Here is a 20,289-nt window from a genome sequence, read left to right as displayed (position 1 = left end):
ACCCCTTTCACACAGCAAGCCTCTAAGTGTGACCCCCCCCCCCTTATAAATTAAAAATACTTGTTTTTATATTTAACAGCATTATAAATACGGGATTTGAAGTGGGGTTTGGGGTGGAGGCTGACAGCTTGCGATCCCACACGTCATAACCTCACAACCCCCAGTTTGAGAACCCCTGCCCTATGTTATTTGTTACACCTGAAGCTCCAGGGCCTGTCGCTGTCCTCGGTCAAGGTGCACCTGGCAGCCATTTCAGCTTTCCATCCTCTATTTCATGGCAGATTAGTATTCGCCCATGCCATGATGGCGCGGTTCCTGAAAGTTCTGGAATGCCTTTACCTGCACACCCGGGACCCGGTCCCTCCTTGGGACCTGAACCTTGTGCTGTCCAGGCTCACGGGGACCCCCCTTTGAGCCCCTGGCTACCTGCTCCCTTCTGCTTCTCTCCTGGAAGGTCTCCTTTTTGGTCACTATAACTTTGGCCCGTGTCCCAAGGGTGTCCCAAGATCAGGGCACTCGCTTTGGAGCCCCTGTATACGATCTTCTATAAGGACAAGCTTACAAGCTACAAGGATCCAGCTGCGTCCATACCCAGCTTTTCTGCCCAAGGATGTCTCCCATTTCCATACTGGTCAGGACATATATAATAGAATATCAGGGTTGGAAGGGACCTCAGGAGGTCATCTAGTCCAACCCCCTGCTCAAAGCAGGACCAATCCCCAACTAAATCATCCCAGACAGGGTTTTGTTAAGCCTGACCTTAAAAACCTCTAAGGAAGGAGATTCCACCACCTCCCTAGGTAACACATTCCAGTGCTTCACCACCCTCCCAATGAAAAAGTTTTTCCCAATATCCAACCTAAACCTCCCCCACTGCAACTTGAGACCATTTCTCCTCGTTCTGTCATCTGCTACCACTGAGAACAGTCTAGATCCATCCTCTTCGGAACCCCCTTTCAGATAGTTGAAAGCAGCTATCAAATCCCCCCTCATTCTTCTCTTCAGCAGACTAAATAATCCCAGTTCCCTCAGCCTCTCCTCATAAGTCATGTGCTCCAATCCCCTAATCATTTTTGTTGCCTCCACTGGATGCTTTCCAATTTTTTCACATCCTTCTTGTAGTATGGGGCCCAAAACTGGACACAGTACTCCAGATGAGGACTCACCAATGCCGAATAGAGAGAAACAATCCTGTCCCTTGATCTGCTGACAATGCCCCTACTTATACAGCCCAAAATGCCATTAGCCTTCTTGGCAAGAAGGGCACACTGTTGACTCATATCCAGTTTCTCATCCACTGTAACCCCTAGGTCCTTTTCTGCAGAACTGCTGCCTAGCCACTTGGTCCCGAGTGTGTAGCAGTGCATGGGATTCTTCCGTCCTAAATGCAGGACTCTGCTCTTGTTGAACCTCATCAGATTTCTTTTGGCCCAATCCTCTAATTTGTCTAGGTCCCTCTGTATCCTATCCCTACCCTCCAGCGTATCTACCACTCCTCCCAGTTTAGTGTCCTCTGCAAACTTGCTGAGGGTGCAATCCACACCATCCTCCAGATCATTAATGAAGATATTGAACAAAACCAGCCCCAGGACCGACCCTTGGGACACTCTGCTTGATACCAGCTGCCAACTAGACATGGAGCCATTGATCACTACTCGTTGAGCCCAACAATCTAGTCAGCTTTCTATCCACCTTATAGTCCATTCATCCAGCCCACACTACTTTAACTTGCTGGTAAGAATACTGTGGGAGACCATATCAAAAGCTTTCCTAAGTCAAAGAATAACACGTCCACTGCTTTCCCCTCATCCACAGAGCCAGTTATCTCATCATAGAAGGCAATTAGGTTAGTCAGGCATGACTTGCCCTTGGTGAAACCATGCTGACTGTTCCTGATCACTTTCCTCGAAGTGCTTCAAAATTGATTCCTTGAGGACCTACTCTATGGCCTGTAGTTCCCCGGATCCTCCTCATTCCCCTTTTTAAAGATGGGCACTTCATTAGCCTTTTTCTAGTCATCCGGGACCTCCCCCAATCGCCATGAGTTTGATCGTGTAAGATCATATATTTTCCAGTCCTCTGCCCAAAGCCTCATGTTACGGATGAGGAATGCAGGCTGCATATCCTGGACATCAGGCGGGCGCTGGCCTACATAGAGAGGACGAAGCCATAGCGTAAGTCTATGCAATTTTGTTGCTGTCACAGACCGGATGAAGGGTTGCCCAATATCTACCCAGAGAATCTCATCCTGGATCACGGCCTGCATCAGCTACTGCTATGAGCTGGCGAAGGTAACTCCCCGCCCCCCAAGCGGCTGTGACATCCCACTTGACTAGGGTGCAAGCGTCATTGGCATCCTTCCTCGCTCAAGTGCCAATCCAGGAAATTTGCAGTGCCGCAACCTGGTTGTCCATCCACACGTTTGCTTCACACTATGTGCTGACCCAGCAGGCTCAGGCTGATGCTGGTTTTGGCAGAGCAGTACTCCAATCTGCAAGACTGTGAACTCCGAGCCCCCCTCAGGGAATTCTGCTTGTGAGTCACCTACAATGGAATTGACATGAGCAAGCACTTGAAGAAGAAAAAATGGTTACCCACCTTTCTGTAACTGTTGTTCTTTGAGATGTGTTGCTCATGTCCATTTCATTACCCGCCCTCCTGCCCCTCTGTCGGAGTTGTTGGCAAGAAGGAACCGAGAGGGCACAGGGCCGGCAGTGCCTGATCTACCACGCCATGAGCACGGCACTCCAAAGGGTGCCACAGGCAGCCCTACGGGTACCGCTAAGGCAAAAGTCTCTGGCCACACTGTGGGTGTGCGTACATCTACAATGGAAAGGACGTGAGCAGCACATCTCGAAGAACAACAGTTACAAAAAGGTGGGTAACTGTTTATCCATCCTCTGTTGTGTGGTCTCAGCTTCTGGCAGTTGGAGGTTTAGGGACACCCAGACAGGGCCGTCCCTAGCCATTTTGATGTGCTACGCAGCCCCCACCAGGCCTCCATGGGGGCGGGGGGGGCGGGGTAGGGGGGAAACCACCCCCCCAGCACAAGCCGGCGTAGCATAGCGGGCTGGGACCGTGTCATTCCACTTCCTACTGCCTGGTGAGTGCAGGGCGGGCCAAGCCCTGCACTCACGGGGCGATGGGAAGTGGAGCGACCCGGCTCCAGCCTGCTCTGCTCTGCTTCGCTCCCCTGGCTCCTAGCCTTGGAGGGCAGGGGGAACCGCCCACCAGCACTTGCTGGCGCCGCGGCTGGAAGCCGGTGGAGTGGAGCATGCTGGGCCCGGGTCACTCTACTTACCACTGGTGAGTGCAGGCCCGACCCCTGCTGCAGTCCTCAGGGGGGGTGGGGGTGGGGCTGGGGCGGAGCAGGGGCGGGGGCTTGGGGAAGGGGTGGAGTGTGGGCGGAGGCGGAGTAGGGGCGGAGGCCATGGGGAAGAGGCGGGGCAGGGACTGGAGCAGCACACAGCTGCGTAGGGCACCAGGAAATTTGGTGCCTCAAATTTCCTGGTGCCCTATGCAGCTGCATACTTTGCATATGGGTAGGGACGGCTCTGCACCCAGAGTATGGGGTTATGTCCCTGACCATGTTGGCTAATAGCTATTGAGGGACCTATTCTCTATGAACTTACCTAATTCTTTTTTGAACCCAGTTATGCTTTTCCCTTCACAAAATCACATGACAAGAAGTTCCACAGGTTGACTGTGTTGTGTGATGAAGTACTTCCTTTGGTTTGTTTTAAATGTGCTGCCTATTGGTTTCTTTGGGTGATCTTTTGGTTCTTGTGATATGTGAAGGGATAAATAACACTCCACATCATTAATGGTTTTATAGCCCTCTATCATATCCCTCCTTCGTAATCTCTTTCCTAAGATGAACAGTTCTATACAACACTACTACAGTAATGATCAGGCAGAGTGCACCTTTGGGCTAAGTATACACTGTGGGTTACAGAAAGTTGTCATTGTAATGTGAAACCTGAGTGGGTACTGTCCTTGATTTGCAAGCAATAGTGAGCGGATGTCCATTTCAGTCAAAGATTGTTCTAATGGTCACTGCTGCTGTAGAAGTCTATTTCTGTTTGAGAAATAAGCCAATAGTTTGGACAGTCAGAAGGAGGCATATAGAGGACACAGACACACTAGTTTTACATGCATCCGATGAAGTGAGCTGTAGCTCACGAAAGCTTATGCTCAAATAAATTTGTTAGTCTCTAAGGTGCCACAAGTACTCCTTTTCTTTTTGCGGATACAGACTAACACGGCTGCTACTCTGAAACCTAGTTTTACAAGGATGACTTATGGTAATGAAAGAAAGAATCTCGCTGCTGTAGGTCTCCAGATCATGAGCAGTAAGTAATGACTCAGATCTTTGGCATCTGCTGTCTGTTTGGTCGCCTTTGTAAAATTAATGGTCTCAGTCTAGTTCGTAGTGGACATGTGTCTATTTCAGAAACCAGCGCATTTGGTATCTTTGTTGGCAGTTTCGGCTGAGAAGCAATGGCAATGGGGTGCATTTATTATATTAAACTTTTGTTACAGTAGCACCCAAAGGCTGCAGTCAGGATTGAGTCTATTATGCTGCATGCTATACAAACACAGAGACACTCCCTATCCCAGTGTTTACAATCTAAGACACAAGAATAGGCGAAAGGCTGAGAATATAAAACAAATAAGATTCGCACAATTTGGGTAGTTTGTTGTTCAGTTGGATTTCATGAATATTTGTAAAGTGTCTTGAAATCTTTGGGTGAAAAGGGTCTTAGAAGTGCAGTGTCCTAAGAAAGAGGCTGGGCTGAGAGTTCAACAAGTGAAAATGCAAAATGACCAACTTTGAGCTACTCAGTCAATAGACTTAATGAGGTGCAAGAGACTTTGAGAGAATGTCTTTATGTTCTTCTAGCTCGGATGCACTGGAATAAATAATACCCCTAACAATGAATAGAACTCTTCTCTAGAAAATACCTGCTCATACTGGGTAAGATTTAGGAAGGAGACTGAGATGAACGATAAATATTTGTAAGTGTTAAATGGTCTTGTTCTGGGAATTAAATAATAAAGGCAAGTATATGTAGCTACTGTAATTAGAGTAGGATGGTTCATGCCCTTTTCTTTTACCTTGTTCCAAAAATCCTGTATTTCTTCACATGCACTGCTTAGTGATACTTAGCCCTCGTCAAACCCTTCTACAGTCATTAACTAATTCTCCCAACCACCACTCCCTACCGTGCCATGATCTTGGTAGGTATTCCTCAGTTTACAGATAAACTAAGGCAGAGAGGTGAAATGACCTGCCCAAGGCCACACAGCAAATCAGTGGCAGAGCAGTGTGAGAACTCTAAACTATCTGTGTTAATTTAAACCTTTGGCTCTCAAACTGTCTAGACTACTGTACCCCCTTCAGGATTGAATACCACAAGTTTCACCTCACTTAAACTACTTGTTTACAAAATCAGACATAAAAATACAAAAGTGTCACAGTACATTATTTCTGAAAAATTGCTTACTGTTACGTTCTCATTTTTACCATATAATTATAAAATAAATCAAGTAGAATATAAATATTGTATTTACATTTCAGTGTCTAGTATATAGAGCAGTGTAAAAAGTTACTGTCTGCATGAAATTTTAGTTTGTAGTGACTAGTACTTTTTTTGTAGCCTGTTGTAAAACTAGGCAAATATCTAGATGAGTTGCTGTACCCCCTGGAAGACCTCTGCATATCCCCAGGGGTATGTGTGCCTCTGGTTGAGATCCACTGATTTAAACCAACTCCCATTAGGTATCAACCCCCTACTGAGGAAGGGTAGTAGGGTCAGGCATACACAGCAGAGGCCATGGCAGCATGGCTTCTTGAGGATGCCCTGCCATCTTGAAGATTAGGAGGGCTACTTCCCCTGACCGCTCTATGGATACAAAATATTACTGTGCCAATTGCATGGTTTTAATGTAGTCCTTCCATGGGTTTTCCCACCAAGGCACACAATCTAGGTCTACATACAGGTTAACAGAGAAAATTATTTAAAATGTAAAGTGCGTGATTTTAATTCCAAAGGAGGGATACCCTAAGCTCCTGTACAAGTCTGAATTAGTTAAAATATTCCTAAGTAGCTCATCTGTAGTATGTGTGGCATATACAGAATACATGATGGTGTGGCCTGAAGGTTTTATTGCACTCAACTGGGATCAGCTGCATAACTGACTCATAGCATTTGCTTTGTGTGAATAATGTACCCATGACAAACTCGTGATGTTAAAACCTTTGTACCACCACTATCATGTATTCCTGGTTTGTACATACGTAATAAGTAAATGATCAAATGTGGAGTCCCACTAGAGACTTTGCTATCACCACTCTGTTTTATGCAAAAGGTACTCAGTTACTGCTGTAGTATAAAATCCTAAAGTAGGTAGGAAGACACAGATCAGCTTCTCAGAATACACTGGTTTAGCTATTGTAGTGGACGTAGAAAATGGGTCAAATATGACCAAACCTCGCTCTCCCTTGTACAAAGATTCCTTGAGGAAATAAAATAATAAAAAGCCTGGTCTAGTGGTTAGAGTAAGGGCCCTGGCCATTAGGAAATCCTGGTTTCCATTCCCAACTCTGTCATTAACTTGTCTGATTTCAGGCAAGTCACTTTAACCCTTTGGTACCTCAGTTTCCACATTAGTGAAATAGGACTAGTCCTAGCCTGTCTTGTAAAGCACAGTGCAGTCTCTGGATAAGTGATATATACAGTAAATGTAACATTTTAATTGGACAACTCTGTTCAATTCAAGTTGGATTACAGCCATAGAAAAGAGGGTAGGGAGATAGCTACCATTTTCTTTCTTCAACTATAAGACATCTAGAAGGATATGAACACCCACATCCACCACTATCTCCTGAGCAAATGCTATGCTATGCTAACTCAGCATATACACAGTTATTGAGGCTTGATCCTAAGTCCCTCCCAGACAGACATGGGGCTTCTAAGGTCTCAGTTATGCTGTGCTGAGTCCCTTTTACAAGGATGCAAGGATTAGGATTAGCCCCAGGTACCTTTCCCAACACCATATAAGAGACCTTTCCTAACATCATCTCTTCAAAAGCAATATCCCAAATTTTGCTCTAACTTAAAGTGGGACAATTCAGGTTGCCTCTTTGGACTTCCCCAGTGCAACTGAGGGGAAAATTTGGTCCATTCTCTTTGAAGAAAAAAAAAAAACCTGTCAAAATGTACTGCTCTATACACTACACCTACTTGCTTGTGCTTCCTCATGATGGTGGATGGTAATGAAAACACTAATGAGATTGTATTGCCTGTTAAAGTTACTGGCTCCGAGAACAATTTTGCAAGACTGTATTGAAAGTAAAGGAGATTGCACACAAGAGACGACACAGGTGCTGGAGCAATGGCAGGAGCAGGCTGCAAACTACTGCAGGGACATCCCCAGCTGCTGTAAATTGGCAGTGCTCCATTCACTTCAGTTGCACTATGCCATTTTGCTAGCAGTGGTCTTTTACAGAAACCAGTGTAGTGCTGTATAAACAATGCCTCAGGTACTTGTTTTTTCACTATTCCTTACACAAGTAGTCCAACTGCTGTTAATGGACTACATCTGTAACTAAAGACAACAGGATTCTTCCCTAAATATAGGCATCATCGTTCAATGACAAATGATGGTGCTGGGGTGATGAGTAGGGTAGAGAACCAGCACCACGGCACTCGGATTAGGTTTTTATATAATGGCGGCATTATAATCTGTCTAATATTGTTATAAACTAAGTTGACATACATGATAAATAAATGCAAGTGCTATAGGCTGGGGGGGGCAGGCGGGATGGGAGGAGATTAAAGTTAGAACAGTGTTTTTCAAAGTTTTGGATCACAACCCAGTACTGGGTTGCAGTGTGTAAGGCACGGGGTTGCCTTGCTCAGCACCCAGGGACCCTAGCGGCTCTGGTCAGCACTGCCAACCGGGACGTTAAAAGTCCTGTTGGCGGTGCTGCCCAGCTAAAGCAGGCTAGTACCTACCTGTTCCAACACTGTGCCCCAGAAGCGGCCAGTAGCGGGTCTGGTTTCTAGGCAGGGGGGCCACAGGGCTCTGCACGCTAACCCCGCCCTGAGCACCGGCTCGACACTCCCATTGGCTGGGAACAAAGGCTTGCGCGCCTCCACCTAGGAGCCAGACCTGCTGCTGGCCCCTTCCGGGGCACAGCACGGTCTGCGGTGCCAGGACAGGTGGGAAGCCTGCCTCTGCACCCCAGTAAGTCTGTGCCCCAATCCCCTGCCCCAGCCCTAACCCCGCCAACTCGGAACCCCTCCTGCACCCCAAACCCCTATCCTCAGCTGCACCCTAGAGCCTGCAGCCCAGAGCCCCCATCCCACACCCTGAACCCCTCATTCCTGGCCCCACCCCTCAGCCCTCACCCCCGTACCCCAACTCTCTGCCCAAACCCTTCATCCCCAGCTCCACTGGGTCACAGGCATCAACAATTTTCTTCAACTGGGTCCCCAGAAAAAACGTTTGAAAACCACTGAGTTAGAAGACACTTGTCTGGAGATATTGACTCTCCCTGGGTGGAAAGACAAAGAAGGGTCATAAACAGCCAGTGGTCAGGAGAGGGGGACGCAGAGCCCATGGGGGGAGCAGAAGGGAGGGTAGATAGATGTAAGAAGCCCCTGACACAGAAGTGGTGTTGAACACAGAGAGTTGCTAGCATAGAAGGGGTAGATGGAAGTAGGCTCTAGTGTGGAATGCAGGGATGGGGTCATTGCACACAGCCCCTGCCAAAGAGGTGGGGGCAGGGCATAGGGGTGCAGAGAGGCCCTAGTGTGTGGGATGGGATACATGGGGGAATACACAAAGTCTCTGATGTTTGGGGGGAGGGTAGAGGGGAAGAACAGACACAAGACCTATGATTGGTAGGACCCCATGGGGGGAAACACAAGGTGGAAGATGTGTATTGGAAGGGGGACACAGAGGTGTATGGATGTGGCAGAGGCCTTCAGGAGAGAGGGAAGAATGAACAAAATCATGGGAGCCATGTAAGCTTGATTTTATTTTAAAATTTAACGCTACGGTATATTCCAATGCCTGCTTGGATGTGTTTTTACTGTTTGTAAGCTAGTGTTTGACACATGCCATTCATATCAACACAGGTCGTGATGCTGTGGGCAGCCTGCTGGGTGGGGATGGGGCAGAGCTTGTTTCTCTTTCCCTCTCCACAAATAAGGTTGCCAATTTTGGTTAGTTGTGTTCCTTGAGGTTTCATCACATGATCTAATCTTTAATTAAAGATTGATCTTTAATGCCTGGAGACTCCAGGATAATCTTGGAGGGTTGGCAACCCTACACCTTGGGGCTAAATGACCCCCAATGAATTACAGTAGCTGTCCACCTGCGTAATGGGTGATCAGCAGACAAAGGTCTCAGCCTCAGGGTGAAGCTTCAAAAGGCTGAATTCTTCGGGTTACATTTGCATATGCCACCCAAACTATAAAAAGAAAAGGAGTACCTGTGGCACCTTAGAGACTAACCAATTTATTTGAGCATAAGCTTTTGTGAGCTGTAGCTCACTTCATCGGATGCATAAAGTGGAAAATACAGTGAGGAGATTTATATACACACAGACCATGCAAAAATGGATGTTTACCATACACATTGTAAGGAGAGTGATCACTTAAGATGAGCTATCACCAGCAGGAGAGTGGGGTGGGGGAGAGAAAACCTTTTGAAGTGATAATCAAGGTGGGCCATTTCCAGGAGTTAACAAGAACGTCTGAGGAACAGTGGGTGGGAAGAGGGGAGGAATAAACAAGGGGAAATAGTTTTACTTTGTATAATGACTCAACCACTCCCAGTCTCTATTCAAGCCTAACTTAATTGTATCCAATTTGCAAATTTATTCCAATTCAGCAGTCTCTCATTGGAGTCTGTTTTCAAAGTTTTTTTGTTGAAGAATAGTCACTTTTAGATCAGAAATCGAGTGACCAGAAAGATTGAAGTGTTCTCTGAATGGTTTTTGAATGTTATAATTCTTGACATCTGATTTGTGTCCATTTATTCTTTTACGTAGAGACTGTCCAGTTTGACCAATGTACATGGCAGAGGGGCACAACTACAATACCCACCTGCGGAAGTGAAGAAACAGATTGATAGAGCCAGAAGAGTTCCCAGAAGTCACCTACTACAGGACAGGCCTAACAAAGAAAATAACAGAATGCCACTAGCCGTCACCTTCAGCCCCCAACTAAAACTTCTCCAGCGCATCATCAAGGAGCTACAACCTATCTTGAAGGACGACCCATCACTCTCACAGATCTTGGGAGACAGGCCAGTCCTTGCATACAGATAGCCCCCCAACCTGAAGCAAATACTCACCAGCAACTACACACCCCACAACAGAACCACTAACCCAGGAACCTATCCTTGCAACAAAGCCTGCTGCCAACTGTGTCCACATACCTATTCAGCGGACACCATCATAGGGCCTAATCACATCAGCCACACTATCAGAGGCTCGTTCACCTGCACATCTACCAATGTGATATATGCCATCATGTGCCAGCAATGCCCCTCTGCCATGTACATTGGTCAAACTGGACAGTCTCTACGTAAAAGAATAAATGGACACAAATCAGATGTCAAGAATTATAACATTCATAAACCAGTCGGGGAACACTTCAATCTCTCTGGTCACTCGATTTCTGATCTAAAAGTGACTATTCTTCAACAAAAAAACTTCGAAAACAGACTCCAACGAGAGACTGCTGAATTGGAATTAATTTGCAAATTGGATACAATTAAGTTAGGCTTGAATAGAGACTGGGAGTGGTTGAGTCATTATACAAAGTAAAACTATTTCCCCTTGTTTATTCCTCCCCTCTCCCCCCCCCCCCCCCCCCCCCCCGCCCCACTGTTCCTCAGACGTTCTTGCTAACGCCTGGAAATGTGCTGGAAATGGCCCACCTTGATTATCACTTCAAAAGGTTTTCTCTCCCCCCACCCCACTCTCCTGCTGGTAATAGCTCATCTTAAGTGATCACTCTCCTTACAATGTGTATGGTAAACATCCATTTTTGCATGGTCTGTGTGTATATAAATCTCCTCACTGTATTTTCCACTTTATGCATCCGATGAAGTGAGCTGTAGCTCACAAAAACTTATGCTCAGATAAATTGGTTAGTCTCTAAGGTGCCACAAGTACTCATTTTCTTTTTCCAAACTATAAAGGAATCACTCACAGGTTTAGGGGTATGTTTTGTTTGAGCTAATAGCTGTTATGAGTTTGTGGCCTTGTTGAAGTTGGGTTGATCCCTGGTAAACTCATTAGTATGCATATAGCTTCTTTTATTGTTGAAATATACTTTCTCTGTAATGCTTTTTCCTTAAGAATAAATGTACTTGTCTAGCAATGGCTGTATGGTAGCTTAACTGTGGTCAATTATGCTATTTTATAGGCTCTTAGAAGCCAAAACAGGCCACCTTCAGCCGTCTGACTTGCTGGGGAATTCAGTGTAGGCACGGAACTGTGCAGCCTGGAAAAAATCCTGATCAGGAAGGAGAGAGACTCACGTCCTCCACCCACATGCTGTGACAGCGGGAGAGGCCGCAGCCTGAGACAAGGGGGACTTTGCAGGACCATAGAGGGGGAATGCAGGTGCCCTGAATTGTGACAGCTGCTTATGGGAGGGTGTAACAATTCAGGAGTGTGGGCAGCAGGTGGGCTGGTTCCCAGCTGTGACCGCCTGCCTGAGGCCAGATCCTCCGGGTAGGAATTAATATCCTTGGACCTATGGAAAATTCTGTCTCAGTTGGGCAGCCCCAGCTATGGGGCTGACACATGCTGGGGTGCAGAGAGAAGTGGGTCAATGCACCACCCACCTGTGGCCTCCGCTGTCCACCTCCTCTCCCTTCTCCCCACCCACCCCTCCTTCCAGCATGATTTTCTATTACTCTCATCCGCAGCCAGGGTTAAACGCCCCCTGGCGGCCGAGGCGAGGAACAGAACGGCGCTGCCACCAGCCCAGGAAGGAGGGAACGCACGCGCAGTGCCGCCTCCGAGACGCCCCGGAGGGAGGGAGGCAGGCAGGCAGGAAAAGGGACGCATGCGCAAAGGCGGGAGCTTGGGGTTTGTTTCCCCTCAGAGGCGGCAGCGGTGCCGTGGCCGCACGCGCAGTGGTACGCGAATGAGCCTCGCGTCGGAAGGCAGGAGGAGGGAGGTAAGCTGCGACTGCGCAATGTGTGTGGCTGACTCCCCGCCCGCCAGTGGAGGAGGGGACGGAAAGCCGGAAGGGCCAGAAGTCGCTGTTTTGTTGGTCAGCGATGGGTCTTTTCGGGAAAACGCCGGAGAAGCCGCCCAAGGAGCTGGTAATGGCGGGGGGCACCCGCGGGAGAAGGCGCGTTCCCAGCCCCCCGGGAGGGTGGGGGACGAGGGCGCCTTAGGGGCAGGGCGGCCGCTGAAGGGGTGGGGCCGGGGACACTGCAGGGGCGGGGCAGTGAAGGGGCGAACACCCTGCTGGGGGGGGAAGAGGCTGAGAGTGGGGTCGGGGTGGCCGCCACGGGGTTGGGTGCTATGTAGGGAGGGCTTTGTGAGGGGGTGGCCGCCATGGGGGGTGGGGCCGGGGTTCTGTGGGGAGGGGGCGGGTAATGCTGAAGGGGGGGTCGGGTTGGGCGCTGAGGGAGGGGGGCTGGCCGCTGAGAGGATCAGAGCCCCCAGCATCTCAGGGCTGCTGTGACCGGGTCCCACCGGGCCAGGTACCTACATGCTGAGGGGTGTCGGTGAAGCAGCTGGCCCCCTGGGATGGATGGGGGCTGCAGTGGGGGCCTGCCTCCAGTACTCCTGTTGGTGCAGCCCATAGAGGCAACAGGCTGTAACTGACGGCTTGCGTGCAGATAGCCCATAAGGCAGTGCGTCTCAAACTCACCCCTTTCACACAGCAAGCCTCTGAGTGCGACCCCCCCCCTTATAAATTAAAAACACTTTTATCTATTTAACACCATTATAAATGCTGGAGGCAAAGCGGGGTTTAGGATGGAATCTGACAGCTCGTGACCCCCCCCATGTAATAGCCGCGTGACCCCCTGCGGGGTCCCGACCCACAGTTTGAGAACCTCTGCCATAAGGGATTGGAGCTGGGGGTCCGGACTGAACCCTGTCTAATTAATTTTATGGCTAAAAGATGTCTGGCAAAATTGTCAAGCCTTGTGCCAGTTCTTAACAATACATTCACACGTTACTTTGGCCTTCTGTACATGCAGGAGATGAAGCAGTTTCATTTAACTCGGTTTTTAAACTGATATAGTTAAACGGATGAAAAACACTCTGTAGACGCTTCTGTTTTGTTTTGGATAGCTTATTTCAGTTTAGCTTAGCAGTCTCTACCAAATTAAAATAGGCCGCTCTTAAACTGAACTAAGACTGTCTGCATAAAAATTTGCACTGGCTTAACTAGATCAGTTTAAAAATACTTTTAGTTAAACTGATGCAAGTGTAATCCATTCCTCTTCTGCCTTTGGCTGAACCTTGTGTAATTTAGGTCAAATTCTTCAGTTCCTTTCCTTTATATACCATACAGCTCTGTGGTGCTATAGACATTATTTAAAAAGCAGACACTGGTGCTTGTGAATTGCACTGTGGTGAGCAGAGGAAAGCAGGTCTAAAACTTTTGTTGCTCTGTGTGGGATCAGTGACTACCAATTCAGCAAGGGGAAAACAATGCTGCAAATATGATGTGAGGTTGTGACTCTAGGTTGGACAGAGACTATTTTAGATACAACAGTAAAGGAACACGTGGCTAGAAGTGTGCAATTGTGCAACCATTTCAGAAAGGAAACTTGGGCACCCAAATTTGAAGACTCTTCTATGGACTCTGTAAGTATAGGCAGTGCTGTACAGTAGGTGAACACAGGGCTGGATTAAGGCTGCTCACATTGAGATGGGTCCCCTGTGGCTCTGTCTCCCATTTGGAGTGATGGTGGCAGACCCCGCTCTCCCACCCCAGAGTCAACAACATGGCATCCTACTCTCTTTGCTTGCAGCTGCAGTGGTCCCTTCTCTTCACTCCAAGAAGTAGAGGTGTCAACTTTGGAGCCCCAAATATGAATCTCAGCAGTTGGGATGTATCTACTTGGTTGAGTAGGTAGTCTTGCTGTGCCTTTCCCCTGTCACACCCATTGTAAGATAGAGAAATATAATCCACGCTTTACAGATGAGAAAACATGGCACATAGGCATTAAGTGACTTGTCCTAGGTCACACAGGAAGTCTGTGGCAGAGCTGGGACCAGATCTCCTGCATCTCAGTCCATCATCTAAACAACGGATAGGACAGGAAATGCAGTGGAACCCAGTTCTGCACTAATGTGAACATTTCTATGTGGCCACTTACTTGCTTCTGTATAGCAGCAGGCATGAGACAAAAGGTTTTTCTGCACTCAGTTAGCTGACAGGTGTGTACATGTTAGTCTACACACACCACAAATGTTGGCCTGTAAGTATCAGGTCCTGTATGTACCTTGCCTGGTTTCCAAATTGGTATCACGAATGCTTGTTTCCATTCTACTGACAGGAGTCCTTTCGACCTCATACAGTATTGTTATATAACCACAATAGAATCTTTAGACTCCCTTCTGACAAACACTAGAGCATTTCATTACTTACTTTATCTTTACCTGGAACTGTCTTTTTGTTGGCTGCAATAAAGCCCTTGTATTCTAAAGTTTTGTTTAACACATAATCAGTATATTCCCTCCAGCCATTTAATAGTTCAGTTTTCCTCAATAAACCTCCTTTTTTCCCCTCACAAAGCTCATTGCTTTGATTCATTTCACTACTGATCTTTTGGAATTATTTTGCTAAAATGTCTGCTTTTCCCAAATTGGAGACCTCAATTTCACTGTTAACTATAACACCAGGTAGACACTTACTTCAACTTCCATTCATTCTTTGAATTTGTTTATATATTTTTGAAAGCTTTGAATCTTTGTTCAGTTTCCCAAAGAAATTTAGCCAAATATTGTGTCTTTGATAATCCTTTGTGTGGCTGCCTTACATCTTTTAGAATTCTTTAGGTCTTTACTCTTCATCATGTATTTTGCTTGCTTGTATGCCTTCTTTCCTTTATTGCTAATTTGCAACCCTCATTCCCTCAGGGAACTAGATTTCTAAACTAGTGGCAATTTGATGTTTTGTAGATGACCAGATCAGCTGTTGCTGTAATTCCTTTTATTAGATTGTAATAGAATTCTCCTAGGTTGTCAGTTGTATAGTTACTACATAAATATACATAACAATCTTGAAAAGGCCCCAATCAGCTTTCAAAAATTCCAGTTTAGGAACTTTTTGTGTTTTTTGACATCTCCTCAACCTTGGTACTCAATAAGTGTAGGGAAGTCATCACTTCCCATTCTGTCATCTTTATATATTTCCCAGTGCTTTTACTACCTATATTATTTGTTGCAATTCCCAAATCTAACACAAAAGGATACATCCACAGAATTAAATCTACTATGTGCTCCTGTATTCAATATTACCAAGTTATGCATATTAGTAAATTGTTCCAAGCATTTACCATTTAGATCAGTTTTGTTTCTTCCCCATAGCTCATTATGACTGTTAAAGTGCCTGAATATTATCAAGTCTGCTCCTGCTGCAAACTTTCTGGCTTTGTAGGAGCTCAGCATGCCTCCATCCAGCTGACCTTCATCATCAATTAGCCTTTCCCAGTCTCTGGCTCTTCCCCAAATGTGGCCTAATTGGCCCCTTCTGAGCCATCTTAACCCCTTCAGGGTTGGTGTGGAGTGAACTCCCCATCACACTTTTTTTTTTTCCCCCCCCACTTCTGCTGGGGGTTAACACAGTGATACAAACTGTAAGAACAGGTTTTGTTACATAGCTCCTTACATAGTAGCAATACATATGTTTCACGATGATATTCATAACCAGCGTGACCAGGCTTTCCTCTGATACCTTGCATTACATTCTTTGGTGAACCAGGATGTACGTGCCAGAATTAAGACATTTTTGTAACCTCTGTGCACCCCATCTGTGCCCCTTTGCTAGCTGGCATTAAGAGGTTCTTTGGTCATGCGTGCCAAATGTGCATATATCAGTGCAGGATATTTGTGCCCCCAGGGAAAGAGGTTTGTTGCATTTCTGAAGCATTGATTCTGAAAATATGCATCTAAAAGCTACATAAAAGAACCACTTTTTAAAAATAAAGTACACCCCCGTTTACCTGAATGGCCTGGGGGACACCTGAAACGTTCTGCTAACCGGCCATTCAGACAAATGGAAGTGCTACTTTGAGGTAGATTCTAGGTATGGGCTGGGAGGCTGTAACGGTCCAGATACAGCTGGGCGGGCTAAAGAGTCTGAGGTATTGCTTTTCCCGATCGTGTGCTATTGTTACTATTCTGGACTATGAGCCAATGAGTGGCTGCACTCTCCCTGTCAGCCCCTGCACACCCCACCCCTCTGTGGTTGTCCCAGTGCCCAGGCTGCCTGTCCCGAGCTGTGGCTGGATATGGCCTCTCCGTGGTTGCAGTGTTAATGTGACTCCTGCCTGCTGATCACTGGGAGGGTATTTCCTGGATTGTGGGGTCAGAGATGAGAGTTGACTAGAGATGCCGCTATGGATACAACTAGTTATTGTGAGCTGCACTTTGCACTGGATACAATGTTGCAGCCATGGAACCATAATTAAGGCTGCGAATCCCTGGATTCTGTGACTTTCCATGACGTCTGCAGCAGCTGGTGCTGACTCCAGGGCTGCCCAAGCTGGGCAGCCCCTGGGCCAGTAGCAGCAGTCTGGTTGTGTGGGAGGGGGCTAGGGGCAGGGGGTTGGGAGGTGCGAGGCTGGTGGTGCTTACCTTGGGTTGGGGGGCTCCCACTTGCATGGCCCTGCAGCTCCTATGCGGAGGGGCCAGGGGCTCTGCACTCTACCTGTGCCCGCAAGCCTCGCCCCCGCAGCTCCCATTGGCGGCGGTTCCTGGCCAATGCAAGCTTCCTGCAGGAGCAGCGCGCGGAGTCCCCGGCCCCTCTGCAGCCTAGGAGCTGCAGGGACACACACAGCTGAGTAGGGAGCTCCTGCCAGCCCCGCCAACCCTCCTCCGCAGCACCAGCAGGGGTCCCAGGCCATGCGCTGCACCCCCCCCCCCCAATCATCAGCGGGGTCCTGGGCCACCTTCCCCAGCACCTGTGGCGTCCCTGAACAGCCCCCCTTCCCAGAGCACCTGTGGCCCCCTGCCCAAATTTAAGTTAAGGGTGTATAGTAAAAATCATGGACAGGTCACGGGCTGTGAATTTTTGTTTACTGCCCGTGACCTGTCCATGACTTTGACTAAAAACACCCATGACTAAAACGTAGCTTTAACCATAATTTGAGTGAATACGTTGTTGCACTGGTATAGCATGAATTAGAGGCATTGCTGTAAATTGGCTCCTTGAACCCTGCAATTCGCTGGTAGGTGGATGCTGTTTGCAGAGAGAGGATGCACCATGTAGTCAGATAAGTGGGATATTTGGATGAAGGGAATTTGGACAACTGGGAGTGTACTGTATAAAGTCAGTTTTAGTTATGGTATCTTTTATGCTTTCTCTTTTTCCTGTCTTTATTTTTAGGTCAATGAATGGTCGCTGAAGATGAGGAAAGAAATGAGAGTAATTGATAGACAGATCAGAGGTTTGTGTTTTTTTCACATTTTCTCAGACTTCCTCTTTGTGCGTATATATGCTGGTTTATATCAAAATACAAAAGAAAAAAAATGGAATTTTAGGTAACTTCTTAATAGGGAATTGCGGGAAGTCTGTGGAGAGCCAACTATAGTAAATGTAGTGAAATTCCAAGGACTTCAGTGGGCAGGGCACATGGGTAGGATGGTGGAAGATGGATCAACTAAGTGTCTGTGGAAAGGACATCCTTAGAGTGGCAACTTCATGGCTGAGCAAGGAGAAGATGGGATAATATTGAGCAAGACCTAAGAGCTCTTATTGTGAATTACCATCAATAGAGGGGAAAAAATGCCCTTGATCAAAAGAGGTGGGGGCAGACTGTGAGAGTGGCCAAAGGCCTGTGTAGTGTGTGGAGCCACAGAATGAGTTTACTCCTCATTTTAGAGGTACAGAATTGTGAATGTATGAAAAGAACAGTATAGTCCAAGGGATTTATATCTTTTGTAAGCATGAAACTCCCATAGAAGTCTCTAGGAGTAAAATTTTCAAAAGTACCCAAGTCCCATACACTTTCAATGTGAGTTAATCTCCAAAATCCCATTTTCTGAAATTATTTAGGCATTTAAGGTCTTAAGGCACTTGTAAAATTTTCAAAAGTGTCCATTAGGTCAAATTAACCAGCAACTTCAGCCATGTAACATACAGTTTAGTTGCAAGAGGTTACGATGTGCACTGACTTGCAGGGAGTATGCAAAAAAGTATAACTTACATGTCAGATGGGTAAAGGGAGGTAAATTTGGGAAAGTGACAAAAAGGAGAACTGGATATAAGAGGTGAAGTTTGACTTCTGGTAATGAGAGATTGGACTTCAATTTCTGTGAGCACAGGATTGACTCCTGTATGGGTTTTTTTTTGCGGGAAGGAGGGGAGTTTTGATATTACACCATACTATTAGTAGATTTTTCTGCTACATCCCCTTCTTCCCACATTCCCAGCAGCTGGGATTGGGTGCGGGGATGGACTTCTCACCAGGGTTTTGCTCTATGAACAAGTTCCAGGAGGACCTTTTGTATTGGTCTCTGACTATTAGGTAAAAAGAACAGGAGTACTTGTGGCTCCTTAGAGACTAACCAATTTATTTGAGCATAAGCTTTCGTGAGCTACAGCTCACTTCATCGGATGCATTCAGTGGAAAATACAGTGGGGAGATTTATATACATAGAGAACATGAAACAATGGGTGTTACCATACACACTGTAATGAGAGTGATCACTTAAGGTGAGCTATTACCAGCAGGAGGGGGGGAGGGACGACCTTTTGTAGTGATAAATCAAGGTGGGCCATTTCCAGCAGTTGACAAGAACGTCTGAGGAACAGGGTGTGGGTGGGGGTGGGGAATAAACAAGGTGAAATAGTTTTACTTTGTGTAATGACCCATCCACTCCCAGTCTCTATTCAAGCCTAAGTTAATTGTATCCAGTTTGCAAATTAATTCCAATTCAGCAGTCTCTCCTTAGAGTCTGTTTTTGAAGTTTTTTTTGTTGAAGAATTGCCACTTTTAGGTCTGTAATCGAGTGACCAAAGAGATTGAAGTGTTCTCCAACTGGTTTTTGAATGTTATAATTCTTGACATCTGATTTGTGTCCAATTATTCTTTTACGTAGAGACTGTCCAGTTGCCAAATCACAGTAATGCATATGCTATAATAAAATACACATATCATGATTATGCTCAATCTAGAAAAATTGGAGTATGTCATACTGCAACAAAACCATTCAGTTTATTATTAGCTATGGAGCAGAATGTGCCTGTGATGGGATCCCCCCAGGGTGCAGCCTGGGACAGTGCCCCCTGAACTCTCCCCAGCCTGAGCTCTCTCACAATGCCTTGCTAGTGACCAGCAGCAACCCCTCCAGGAGCTGTGATCACTCAGCACAACCACATGTAGAGCCACACACCCAGCTAAATTGCATGACTGCTCCCCAAGCCGCTCATGAATCACACAGAGAAAGGCACCAGCCAAATCCCCCCAGTTCCCAGCACTGTACCCCAGGAATATACCGTCTTGCACTGCTCAAGATGGGCAGTGAAAATTTATTAATTGATTCACCACTTCAACAATGGAATGTGGACATACACCAGCCTTTGCCAACCTGAGCAGATTTGCCCCACACTTCATACAAACTCACTGGTAAAGATAAACAAATAAACAAATGTATTGATTATAAAAGGTAGATTTTAAGTGATATTAAGTGATAGGTTAAAAAGTCAGAATGGTTACTAAAATAAAATATAAGCACACAGTCTAAACTCTCAACCCTATTAGACTGGGCAACGTCTAGATTAAGCAGTTTTTCTCACCCCGCTGGATATTGCAGTCCTTAATATACAGGTTTGTTCCTTAAACTTGGGCCAATCTCCTCTGTTGGGAGTCTTGTCTTCTTCTCAGTGTCTTAGTTGCTTGCAGCGACGGTGGGGCAGGAGAAGGGCCCAGTATGTGTCCACTCTGTCTGTTTTATACCCTCAGTCCATGTGCTTGGGGAGCACAAGTCCAGGCATGTCTGCGTTGCATTGCTGAGTCTCTCCAGGCAAGGTTAAGCAATTCCCCCGGTGTTGCCTCATGCAG

The 20,289-nt window shown here is 46.7% G+C and overlaps 1 protein-coding gene across 4 annotated transcripts in view; it reads left to right on the top strand.

The window, feature by feature from the left end:
• Positions 1-20,289, top strand: part of LOC102937884 (charged multivesicular body protein 3) — a 56,575-nt gene that overhangs the window by 22,575 nt on the left and 13,711 nt on the right. Inside the window, exons 1-2 of one of the 4 annotated variants that reach the window (XM_027826187.2) lie at positions 12,084-12,212; positions 17,613-17,673. In XM_027826187.2, the coding sequence (XP_027681988.2) occupies positions 12,099-12,212; positions 17,613-17,673 (175 nt within the window). In that variant the 5' untranslated portion in view covers positions 12,084-12,098. Of the gene's footprint in view, positions 1-12,083; positions 12,361-13,840; positions 13,865-17,612; positions 17,674-20,289 lie in introns of those variants that run through there. The other 3 variants (XM_037898298.2, XM_043544874.1, XM_043544875.1) reach the window with 3 other exon arrangements.

Source organism: Chelonia mydas, chromosome 4, assembly GCF_015237465.2.
Source record: "Chelonia mydas isolate rCheMyd1 chromosome 4, rCheMyd1.pri.v2, whole genome shotgun sequence".
Lineage (NCBI taxonomy): Eukaryota > Metazoa > Chordata > Testudines > Cheloniidae > Chelonia > Chelonia mydas.
The sequence above is the reverse complement of the archived record's forward strand: the minus strand, read 5'-3'. Positions and strand labels throughout refer to the sequence as shown.